The sequence below is a fragment of the Oryza brachyantha genome, chromosome 7, assembly GCF_000231095.2.
Source record: "Oryza brachyantha chromosome 7, ObraRS2, whole genome shotgun sequence".
Taxonomy (NCBI): Eukaryota; Viridiplantae; Streptophyta; class Magnoliopsida; order Poales; family Poaceae; genus Oryza; species Oryza brachyantha.
The window spans coordinates 742,185-754,127 of NC_023169.2; the positions used below are offsets into that span (position 1 = coordinate 742,185).

The window sequence follows — 11,943 nt, forward strand, 5'->3', positions numbered from 1 at the left end:
AACAGGAATATTTTATTCGTGCATAAAGTTTATGAATGAAAATATTTTATCTATGTATAAGTTTGCAAATGAAAATATTTTATTTATGTTTAAAATCTTTAAATGGAAAATTGTGTTCATGTATAATTTAATGTTGAAGGTATATAGTTAAAATAGACGGATTTTAAAAAGAGGAGCTTCATAATATAAGAAAAATACTGAGAAGGTTTTGATATCAAATATATAAAATTAGCTTTTTTTTACAATTTCCTTAATTTAGCATAAAGTTTTTCCTTAATAATTTGTGGCGCAACCTAATTATAATGGTGTGCAATTACATGCTCAAACCAAGGTGTGCAATTACATCCTCAAACCAATTATAACATAGTAGTTTTATGGTCTAAAGTTCGCATCAGTCGCACCAAAGTGCATGTATCTGAAATAAAAACGTTTGCACAACTACTATTGGATTTTTTTTTATTTCTCAATCTAGACTTTTAGATCACTAATCACACATATATACAAGTTTTATTTACAAAATGTTTTTCATTTGTAAATATGTTGTTTGACAGATCACCCTCAAAGAGGGGAACAAGTGCCTTATGACAACAGATGGTTGAGGAAAATTTCAACAGGTTCGTGTGAAAGAATTGAATTGAGATTGCATTTCGGGGTAAAAAAATGTCAAGATTCATACCTATCTATCTGCTCATCATCCACGTAAACATCCCCGGATAATTCAACTTTGCACCTACCCTGCTGTTCAACTCACATGCTGTTTTGTTACAACAAGGCGGGTGCAACATATGCAACCAAGTTGCAAACCTGACACTTCGGCAACCTATGTTACTCCTGGAGTACCCCGGTGCCACACCAGTCGCATGGGCTAACACTACACTGCCTCACTGCACGAGTGCCGGCTCCACCTGAACATCAACAATGTCGCCTCCACCCTCCAGTAATTCCACCAACTCTGCGAGTCTTGGATCCTCTTATCATCTTGTTAAAAGCTCGATGTCGGCTCCAACTTCAGCGATCTTCGAGTCCTTCGAAGTTCTTGCACTGCTTGCAACGCTCTTAACATCAAGATCTAGAGCAATGGACTTCACTAGACCATTCAACATCTAGGGTTAGGTTAAGGACAACAAGGCCAAAACATAAAGCTACAATCAAAACATTTAATGCTAAACATTGTGTAGTGCATCATTGAGAAGGATACTAGAGAGCCAATCGCAACGAGGGCCCGGTATTTTGAATCAGCATCTTGGGTGTCGTCTTCAGCGATCTGTTGAATTGTCAAATAAAAAAGGATATAAAAATGGGTAGCCTGCCAAGACTGAAACGGCTGCAATTACAACTGTCAGATACTCGGATAAGAGAAACTCACTTCAAGGGCAGCAGAAAGTATTTGCGCCTGACTTTGTTCATCCTTTGCTTCGATCGAAAGAACAGAATAACTGGGAGAAAGATGTAGGAAATCACACGTCGAAGTGTTTCATACATGCTCATCAAAACATGTTGCTTTGGTGTACATCAGATCAAACTTTTTAAAACTTTGAGCATTAGCGTTTCATAAAGTAAATCATAGCAGTTCTATTGGGTCTTCAAAATATTAAGAGTAGATTTTCAAAATTACATCTGAAGGGCGTGTCAAATTGTCAATGTCCAAAAGAACATGTTTTCGTGACCAGAATGAGAATTCTCTAATATTATGACAGAATAGAATTTGTTAGCATGACTACACATAATTCAACATGTTGACTTACTTGAGTAAAAGTGTGGAATATGCCACGTGAGCATTCTTGCTAAAAGTCGGCTTACAGCTTGATACAGAATCAATAATCTGAATTAGCAAATAAAAATTGTCAATCTCCTAAAAATAAACTGAATAATAATTGCTTGGGGTCTGAGCAGACAAACAATTTCACACAACGAACTCTTGTCAACCTAAATATCTGTTCCAAAGCTAGGGTTTTGTTTTGCAGACTAAGGCGGTGTTCGGAACAGTTCGTGGGCTGAGCTAATTAGGCAAATCTAAAATGATACAGATAATTAGAAAAGTGGATTTCTTTGATTTGTCTAAAGGAACTTCTATAAAGAGTTTATTTAAAAAAAATACCGTTTAGCAGTTTAGGAAACGTGTTCACTAAAAATAAGGAAGCAGCTAAGCCTATAAACTGAATAGAATGGTGCCTAACAATACAACAAAGGAGGTCCTCATATCGCGCTAGATGTTATTAGTTATAATACAATAGCATAAAATGAATTAATGGTTACATTTATGCATTACTTATAAAAAGATGGGATGGAATGAGTAAATGACCATGTACAGTTCAAGAACTGACCTCAGCACAGTGGATTCTCAACCATTGGTGCAAGCATGGCTTGTCAAATAAGTTAGTAACTGCCTTAAGGGTAGTAAGCACATTTGGTGGTTGCACAGGTGATGTTACAACCTTACGGAAAGTCTCAGCAAGTACATCTGGCAGTTCATGAGGAACTTTAGTTAAATATTAGATGGATATCACATTTGTATGAAAGAAAACACTACTTGACCGTAATCATAAAAAAATGTAATGAAGATAACTAAGATAATCTAAGCTTGAAGATTGATATAGGTCAGACAAGGCAACTGAATAAAGCATTTCTAGACACAGGATCCAAGCTGTACCATTTCCACTTTCGATTGTCCTGAGAAGTAGAGTGGCACCATCAGGATGCAACACAAACATCCTCAGAAAATCAATAACTGCAAGATAGAGATGAATAAACATTTCAGATGGATTGCAAGCTATCTCCTTCAAAAGTGAACAAACGTGATCCCAAGCAACTGAATAGCCTAGAATAAATGTTCTATTATCTAAGCTCTAAATTGTATGTAAATATGATTTAACAGAGAACAGAACTACTTCTGTATAAGGGAAAAGAGAGTGCAGCATTCCTATTTGTACTTGTACTTTGTTTATGCATTGGAAAGCTCAATAGACAGAATTAATCAAATAAATTTCCTAGCTTGGTCAGTTGGTTCGTATTTTATGGTGCTTATTTGACTAAGACTAAAGGCTTAAGATGCAACTGATTCTCGTTAGTGGGTGTGACAAGTGGCTTCGCTCGTTTCTAACAGCCACAAATATACTCTTTAGATATTCTACAAAAATATGGTTGCAATACCATTAAAGGTTACATTTCTGGTGAAAAACTTACCTGTCTACTTTCAAGAAGTACTTTTAATGGTCACAGAAATTCCCAATCAAAAGAACATGTTAACAGAAATTCTGCAATATTTTTTCTAAATTTCTTCCTTCTGATTAGAGTAACAGTTCAGAATAGTTTCCTTATATTCCTTATCCTTTAATTAAATGAAAATTTCAATTATTTGTTTCAGTGCTCACCACTTGAAAACATGGTCATTCTATCAAGAGAAAAGCATGTACCTGGAAACATCATTTGTGCAGGCCAAGACTTCAGCATTTTTAACAACAAGGTCATGTCAGCATCTGCAAGCTTACTTGTATGATAAAATGATGTTTCTTTCAATACTTTTGCTACAGCAGCTAATCTTGACAACTCAGTCTCAGACAAGGATAGTTGCTTCTGTTCCTATTGAGAGAAGTCAATGATTAAGCTCAAAGAAGGCACTGAGTTGAAATAAAGGAGTTTCATAGGAAAACAATTCAATCCCTGCAAGAGTTGATAAAATTCTCACTCCAAACAGACGATATACAGCTTGAGAAAAAAAACAAGTCAATTATAGTGATGGATGTGGACAGTGATGGTTGATCTCTGTAAAGAAGATTCATACTCAATGAGTCAATGAGTAAAACCTGTTGCCTATGAACTTGCATTAAAACACCAACATAATTCTAAACTTCAAATAGTACACAGGATGGTCTAAACAAAGCTAAAATTTCCAGGTTCTAGATGGAAATGCTAAAGTATCAGAAGAAACAAAAGTCACCAACAAATGATTTTTGAAATTACCAAATTAGACGAAAGTGTTGCATTGAATTCAGAGAGCTTCTTTAGAATTCCCTCGAACTGCGCCGTCTCAAATGTCAGCATTCCTTTCTGCAAAGCATAAGCAAATTTGGAGTAAAATCGCAACAGGTTACATGTTGTAACACAAAAATGATAGTAGTTCGTTAAGGCACTAAGCACCAACTGATTTAAAACAAATTATCGATATATTAGATGTGTGTGAACTCATGTGCTTACAACTTACAAGATCATACAAGGTCTATTTCATATGTAAATGTGTTAAGCCGCTATATTAACAAAAAAAATCCACAATCAACAGTTCACATACAATCATAACAATGAGAGAGGTGAGTATTACCTTTGGTATGTGCTTGAAAGTTTGTTTAGGAGCACTAACTGTAACCAAGTTTGAATATTATGTCAGGATTTGTGAAGAAGCAAGAAAAGGGAGAGGGGAAATGGAGCAAAGCCATAATCACTTAATACAAGAAAAGCAATAAAATAGATTCAGCTGGATCTCTATTTCCACATCTGCAGACACATACCAGTTGGCGAGGCTGATTGCCCAGGTACATATGCATTAGCTGGAACATAATCAACTCAAGTGTCAACACTCAACAGAAGCACCATAACTGGCAATAAAAGTTTAAATAATTACCAAAATGGTACAAAAGAACACACTTACCCCCAGTGTAGGGGTCCCGAAAAGATGGATCTGGAACATAAGTATTCTGGCCAGAATTCTGCAGTATAAATTCTACCACTTGTTGGCGATATGTCAAAGGGAGATTCTCCTTCAGAAGCCATTTGTCCGCAACTGCGTATGGATCATCTGAAAGAGAGTGTACACATATAACACTGTAGTAGGTATTTAAGTGATGTCAAAAGAGAAGACTCTCTCAAGGTGAATCCACATCCAACCAAAGGCCTCGCATTTAGTGGATACTTTAATGGTTAAAATTTTGTTGCAAAGTAAGCATTTTTTGTTGCAAAGTTAGCATAAGAATTCTAAAGTAGTTAGGTTACTCTTAGAACCAATAGCAGACAAAAACATTAAAGGAAAGAGCCATACCTGATCGATTATAGGGTAGCTTTCTCATTGGCTCTCCATCTCCAATGTCAACATTAAAAACTGCATATATTTCGAATGAACATAAGTAAATGAAGAGGCTAACACAAAAATATATCCAACAGAAGGCAACTTACCAAAATCATAGTGAACACCATCAAGAAACTGGCCTGGTGCAGCTGCAGCATCCCCAGGTCCATCCACGACTTCGCCAATCTAGCATGATTTTTAATGACAAAGCGAAATCACAGATAAAATCAGAACAGAGTGCTATACGAGGAAAGGAAGAACAATGTCACTTTCAGGTAAATCATGGGCATGGGAAAATATAAGTAGGAGTGCACCAATTGATTCCACCAGTTGTGCAGTAAAAGGAGTGTTGAGCTTCCTGCTAATGATATGGAGTACTGCCTCAGGTGTGTCAAATTGGACAACAACTTTCATTTAAGTTATATATATGTATATATATGTACCAATATCAATCAACAAATAAGAGATATACACCCCAACATTCATATTATCTCATGTTAAGGAATTGCAAATTAGGGGTAATGGAGATACTAAAAGGACAAAAGAGCTTACTTTGTCCCATTTTAGCTCTTTCGAATTCCAAGAATAAGCAACACCATTGTCCCCTTCTCTAACAATCAGCGTCTGACCTTCAGAGTTCCCTGCATAAGCAAAAAAGCTCCGAACATGATGATGATGCTATGCAAAGATAGTGTAGAAAAACACAACGATGCATTGTTAACATCCTGAAGAAGAACCTTCCATTCCTTCAGCTTGAACCTCACAAAATTAAAGAACCCTTACTGTTGAGTTTGACAAGTTACTCCATTTCTTATGTACTGAATTACGACCAGTGAAACATTTTATCAAAAATACTCTGGACATTTCCAAACCTCTAATTTAGCACAAAGCCACAAAATAATTCAAATTATATAGACATCTTGAAACCAAGTCTAATTTTTATGCTTCTTAACTCTTTTGTGTGCACACTATTTTGATTAAAAAAAGAGCAGCAGAAAGCGCACGGAATTTACTATGTACATTTGGAGCAGCATACACAAATAAAAACAGTAAACTAAGAAAATGGATCAGAAATGAGATGTGACCTGGAACTTGCAGTGCCTCAATTCCTGGTAGATCTGATAACTTCAATCCACCAACAGTCTTTCTGTACAAGCAAAATGATAGGGATGAAAATTATTGGTCAAGTTAAACCTTAAAACTGCATGGATAAGACTCGGGTTCTATTTTTCAAATAAAAGGAGTACAAGAATCTTGTCTAAACTGCAAACCGACTACAATATGCATCATTTATGCAGACTATGCTAAGATTCCAATTAATTCACATTAATATGTCAATACTTCACATAGAGAATAACAGAACAATTCAGGGAGCAAAGCGAACCAACCTGCTAAGTGCATACTGAGAAATAAGATCTGTAAAAGCTGCAAGCTCATCCTCACTGCAAAACCTATTATTGTCGGTTGTCCAAATCCTCACGATTCCATCAGAGCATGCAGTTACAATATCTCCATTTTGCAAGAATTTAGCACCCCATATGCAACCTGGGTGTTCAATGCTTTGAACGCATACCCCATCTGCATTATAACTAGAATGTCATGTGATCAAGTACATAAGGTGCTGCATTCTGCTAAGACCTATAACATACATACCAAAACACTTTTTGTTTTTGGAAATGGCATGATCCCTGCTTACCAAAACATATCAAAACACTTCACCGGTTTTCACATCACACCATTTCCTTTTTTACATACAAAAGCAAGAAATGTGAATACAAACACGTATTACCAAGATGTTACAGATGAAACTAATCACTGTTCAGATCAAATATTGGGCTAGAACAGAGGAACCGATTTTAACCAAAGAGTTACATTCATTAGACAATGGAATTTGTAGAACGGATTGAACTTCAGAATGCACAGGTCAGTTCAGAAATTGTTCAGAACAAATGCGTAAGCATGCCACTATTCATGACTTCACTTAAGTATAATTAATCCAATGAAAAAATTGAACTTTCACATGGATTCAGTCGAAGAACACAGAACCAATCACCTTTCCATATCTTCACAGAGCGATCTTCACTACCACTAACAATTAGCCCAGATGAATGTGCATCCACAGAATACACAAGAGAAGTGTGTCCAATCATCTCCAACAGGGGCTGACCAGTTAATGCCCACATCTTAATAGTGCTGTGAACAAACAAAATACCATGTGTGAGCATGTAAACATATGTTAATTGTAAACTTGAAGAATACAATGATGCATTTGTGTGCAATAACATAATAAAAAAGGACTAAGAGGTAAAAACAAATTCTTTTTAATAAACTAAGTGACCCTCGCGTAAGAAGTAAGCCTCAGAAGCAGTGGCTGAAATAACAATGATAAAAAATGATGTAACGCGTATTTATTTCATAGTTTCAAAGGAAGTGATGATTTGTTACCCTCTTTGCTCAAAGATTAATCTATTTGTAAGTGAAGCTAGTCAAGTTGGTCTTTTTACTCACCCATCATGCGAGGCAGAGAGGATCCCAAGCCCTGGCATTTCTGCTAAACATCGTACAGTATCTGCAGTAACAATTTAACATAACATTACGTCAAATATACACACAGGTGAGCTAGCAATTGAATGCCAAAAAACACTTATGCTTATATATTGAGAAGTGCGACTAACAATCAATCCATAAATGGCATTCACTCTCTTCAAGTAAACAAACTCAGGATATTTCACTCCAGTGAAACTAGAATCAAAGTGAGCAAAAAAAAAATGTCCCGAGTGAAAATGACAACTCTCAGCTATCTATTGAACCATCATATAACAGATAATAAGAAAAGGAAAAAAGGTAAGCCAAGAGATACCATAGCGACAGATGATCTTAGTCGGTCAATGGGAACAGTAGAAGCACCAGTGCAACCATACACATTTGTGTCTGTCCCGAAAAGTATAAAGTATAAACAGAGTATTATGCAATAGTACAGGCAAATTACCTGCATGCCCGGTGAATGTATGTAGACATGTTCTTCCTTTCCAAAGCTTAATTGTGGAATCACTTGAACCTGTATGAAGGAGGAAAAAATAAATATATCATTTGACAAATTTAGTCATATTTATTCAAGAACCCATCCAGGAAACTATGGTATACATTGTGGTTCAGTATGCATTGTGTGCCCCACTGTGCTCTGTTGTGGAAATTGAGATCCAATTATGGGGATGTTCACCGATTCTAGTAAACCCATTTTCCTTTGCCTCTAAGGTAGAGTTTGTTAGCTACAGAGCTACTTAGTACATCCAATAGGGATATTATAAGGACTTTCAGACAGCCCAAACAATTCCAGATGAACCATTCTTCCCAAAATACTTCCAGTAAACCATCAAAATCCAAAAGTTTTATAAGAAGCTTAAACCAATCACATTGGTTAGGTTGTGAACAGGTGCCAGCGCTCAAATACATAAAAAAAAGACAAGTACCAAGTAAAAACAGAATAAATGTGAGGGCATAATAAATGCTCTACCAGTAAACAGTTCTCCAGATGGCAGCTTCATAACAGTTTGCACAGCAACCTTGTGAGCTTCCCAAACCTCTACAGCATTGCCATTTCTCCACTGTCTTAAAGTGCTGTATGGACAATTGACAAATGCATGTCAGGGAGAACAACAAACCACTGTAGTAAGAAAGCTTAACTGTTTATCACTTAATATAAGGCCATCCTGTCATTGGAACAAGCAATTCAAGAAAGATAAAGAGCAAATGTGCGTGCCTAAAATACCAATTACTTACAGGCAACTTTTTACAGAAACTATTAGTAGTAACATTTGTAATAGAGGCTCCATGGAAAAGAAAACAGAAGTCGAGAACATGAATTGGCACACAATAAATAAATGATCCAAAAAAGAGAAGGCGCCAGAGCTATACAAATTATTTCTGTAAATTTCTATTATGCCATTGACAATTTCTTTTCTGAAATTAGCATAACATAGCAAGCAGAAAAGAAACAAAGCATAAAAGCAAGCAGTATAAAATTATATTTATCAGAGAAGAACCAACCAATCCATGGCTGAAGAGATGACATCACCGTTGTTGTCCACAGCAAGTCCAGTAACTTGTGAAGTGTGCCCCTTCATAGTCTCAGCAACTTCTCCTTTATGCAAATCCCAGAGCAAAACAAGAGTATCCATTCCACCAGAAACAAGTCCTCCTTCAGGAAAGCGATCTGAAGGAGGGATCCAAGCCAATGGTCCCACAAAACTGGAATGTCCAACAAGAGTCCTCGAGAGAACATATTCATGCTTCTTTTCTGGGTGCTGTGTCCAGAATCTCACTGTCCGGTCTCTTGAGGATGTTGCAATCCCAACATCACCGCAGATACAAATGCCACGAACCTGATGAGGAGTAAGCCCACTAAGCCGTGGTAAGCGGAGCATGAAACAGGTATGCTTGCAAATCTAAAACTGAAATGATGTGCAGGTAATGTGGAAGGGCATGACAAGAAGAGTTGAACTATATTCCGTTGTTGAATAACCTAAGGATTGCAGAAACCAAGGCTGCAACAAGCAGATATGATGTAGGATATGCATTCTACAGGCACAGATACGCATAACACAACGTGCTTTGTAACAGGGAAAAAAACAAAAACTTTGTCAAATCGACAAGAAGCGTTCTGAACGGGACGGAAATCAGGTAGAACATAGAACAGTAAGTTCTGCTGTGGTAAGAAATTATTTTTAGTACACACTAAATGTGAGACCAAGCAACTAATTACCCAAACTACAGTGATCACTGACCACGACATCGACGGTAACCCTCCACTAAACCCCCAAAATTCACTATAGTCATTTGAGACTGGGGACAACTTGAAGTAAAAGCAATCAAAACAGGAAGCGCTGACACTAAGCTTGCGGACCGAACTAAACTAAGTACTAAACAAGCAATGCACGACGATTGAAATCTACAAGCCCCGTGAATGCACCGGGAGGGGAGGTGGGAGAGAGAGAGAACGCGAGCTAGAACCGTGAGCGCAACCAAGCTAGGGCGAATTACCCCCAATTCGGGGCCGCACGCAACAAACGCGCGCTCGCCCTACTAGCAGATCGATACGGCGCCGCCGCCGCTGCAGGCCCGAATCAAGCCCCACCCGGCGAGTGCTCGGATCGGGGCCGGCGGAATCACGCAGGCTTGCGGGAGAAGCAAAGCGGAGACGACGAAAAAGCGACCGCGGAGGGTGTGAGGGAGGAGGACAAGGAGAGATATGCTCACGTCGTCCTCGTGGCCTCGGAGCTGCGCGCTGAGGTGGTACTGCGCCATGGCGGCGGCGCGCGGCGGAGGAGGCGGCGAGGTGAGAGATCGGCGATGGCGAAGGGAGGCGAGCCGACGAGGAGTCGAGACTGACACGATTGCCATTTTCCAAGCACCTACTACTTCCTTCTTAGGGCCGGATAGCTTGTGGGCTATTAATGGGCCCAACAGCATCCATTTCAGCCCAACTCTTCTTCGCTTTTGTGGGCCGCATGGCTGTGGCCCAAGCCCAGCGGAATGAATGGACTTAGCGGTATTCTACTACTACCTACAAAAGTAACAAAAACCGAAACATCGTAATTGCTCAAATTCTAAGATATTTATTGCTTATTTTCACAAAATCTGATACAATAATTGCTTAAAAATAGATTTATTGGGGTAAAGAACAAACCACTCGACTAAAACACCTTGGACAGAAACCATTACGGTAAATCTAGGCACACAAAAGAACTATGGAACTATGGAGAGCAACACAAAAGAACTATAAAACCAAGAGTTTGCATTGAGACACGATTCTTGGTGATGGACCTCTACTACCTACCAGTACTGACAATGGATTGTTGGGATACTTGGGAGGTGATGAATAACTTGTGGATGTCTCTGTGCTCGTATAAAAGTAAATGTTGAGCTAAATAACCACATACGTGTGAACACGCCATGTTCATCATCCTTGGAACATTGACGCCTATCTTGAGAATACAGGAATATCGTCCCTTAGCTACCATGTCAAGAACTTAAGAAATCCTCCAAAATCCTCTCTCTCTTTTCTATGCCCATCATTCCATGAGCTTCGATACATGATACTGAAAGATAATACTAGGAAATGGCAGTTCTCAGTTGTAAAATTCTGCCACGAGCATAGTGAAAAGAAGGTTTCCATATATGGCTTCAAACTCTATCGGAGTGTTATTGTATCTTGATAAATATTTTGAATGAATAAACTCCCATGTTTCAAAAATGAAATCCCCAGTCCAACACATCTTCAGGGCTCTCATTGGGCATGACCTCTTCTAGTTTATACGCATATGGAATAGAGTTCAACGCGTCTAGCATCGGAGGGGATTAGTCCACCACTCCACCTAGTCCTCATACAGGGCCCTGTTTATGGGTCTCTACTCCTTCCCTTGTACCAACTTCCTTTAGGACAACGTCAGGCCAGCCAAATGCAAGATTTTCATGTGGTTGTCTCATCAGCAGCGTTGGTAGATGATTGATTGCATGCTAAGTTGTGGGATGGATAGTCTCTCCTTATGTCCCCTTATGCGTGCAAGAGGATGGGATGGCCAACCATCGAGTGCGTCTTTGACTCTTTATGCGATAGGTGTGGTGCAACTTGCTGGCCTTGGTTGGGCTCCAGTCCCTTATAGGACTGTCATTTAGAGCTTCCATACTAGTTGTAATTTTCGACATCGTCTTCACCTACCAAGTAGAAAGAGCATTGACTCTCTCATCATTTTTGTCACTTGTGACTTGTGGAAGGAACGAATGAACATAACACACGCGTGTTTGACAATATCTTTTCACAAGTTCCTGTGGTGGTGGACTAGGTCGTATAGGAGTACCCTATGGAGGGTTTATTAGGCACATGTTTT

General features: G+C 38.5%; 1 protein-coding gene across 2 annotated transcripts; it reads right to left on the reverse strand.

The window, feature by feature from the left end:
* Nucleotides 1-621: 621 nt before the first annotated feature.
* Nucleotides 622-10,440, reverse strand: LOC102722315 (phospholipase A-2-activating protein). 2 transcript variants are annotated; one of them, XM_040525932.1, is made up of 22 exons: nucleotides 10,313-10,440; nucleotides 9,104-9,438; nucleotides 8,571-8,674; nucleotides 8,046-8,114; nucleotides 7,565-7,625; nucleotides 7,110-7,249; nucleotides 6,445-6,634; nucleotides 6,142-6,203; nucleotides 5,609-5,697; nucleotides 5,164-5,242; nucleotides 5,030-5,089; nucleotides 4,643-4,789; nucleotides 4,503-4,541; nucleotides 4,316-4,353; nucleotides 3,961-4,047; nucleotides 3,414-3,573; nucleotides 2,651-2,728; nucleotides 2,325-2,461; nucleotides 1,746-1,822; nucleotides 1,367-1,436; nucleotides 1,199-1,264; nucleotides 622-1,103 (listed from the first exon to the last, which is right to left on the reverse strand). In XM_040525932.1, the coding sequence occupies exons 1-22, from the start codon at nucleotides 10,358-10,360 to the stop codon at nucleotides 975-977; spliced, it is 2,265 nt and encodes a 754-aa protein (XP_040381866.1). In that variant the 5' UTR covers nucleotides 10,361-10,440; the 3' UTR covers nucleotides 622-974. The 2 variants fall into 2 exon arrangements, with proteins under 2 accessions (XP_040381866.1, XP_006658243.2); XM_006658180.3 differs by having other exon boundaries at nucleotides 3,414-3,579.
* Between the last annotated feature and the right edge of the window lie 1,503 nt (nucleotides 10,441-11,943).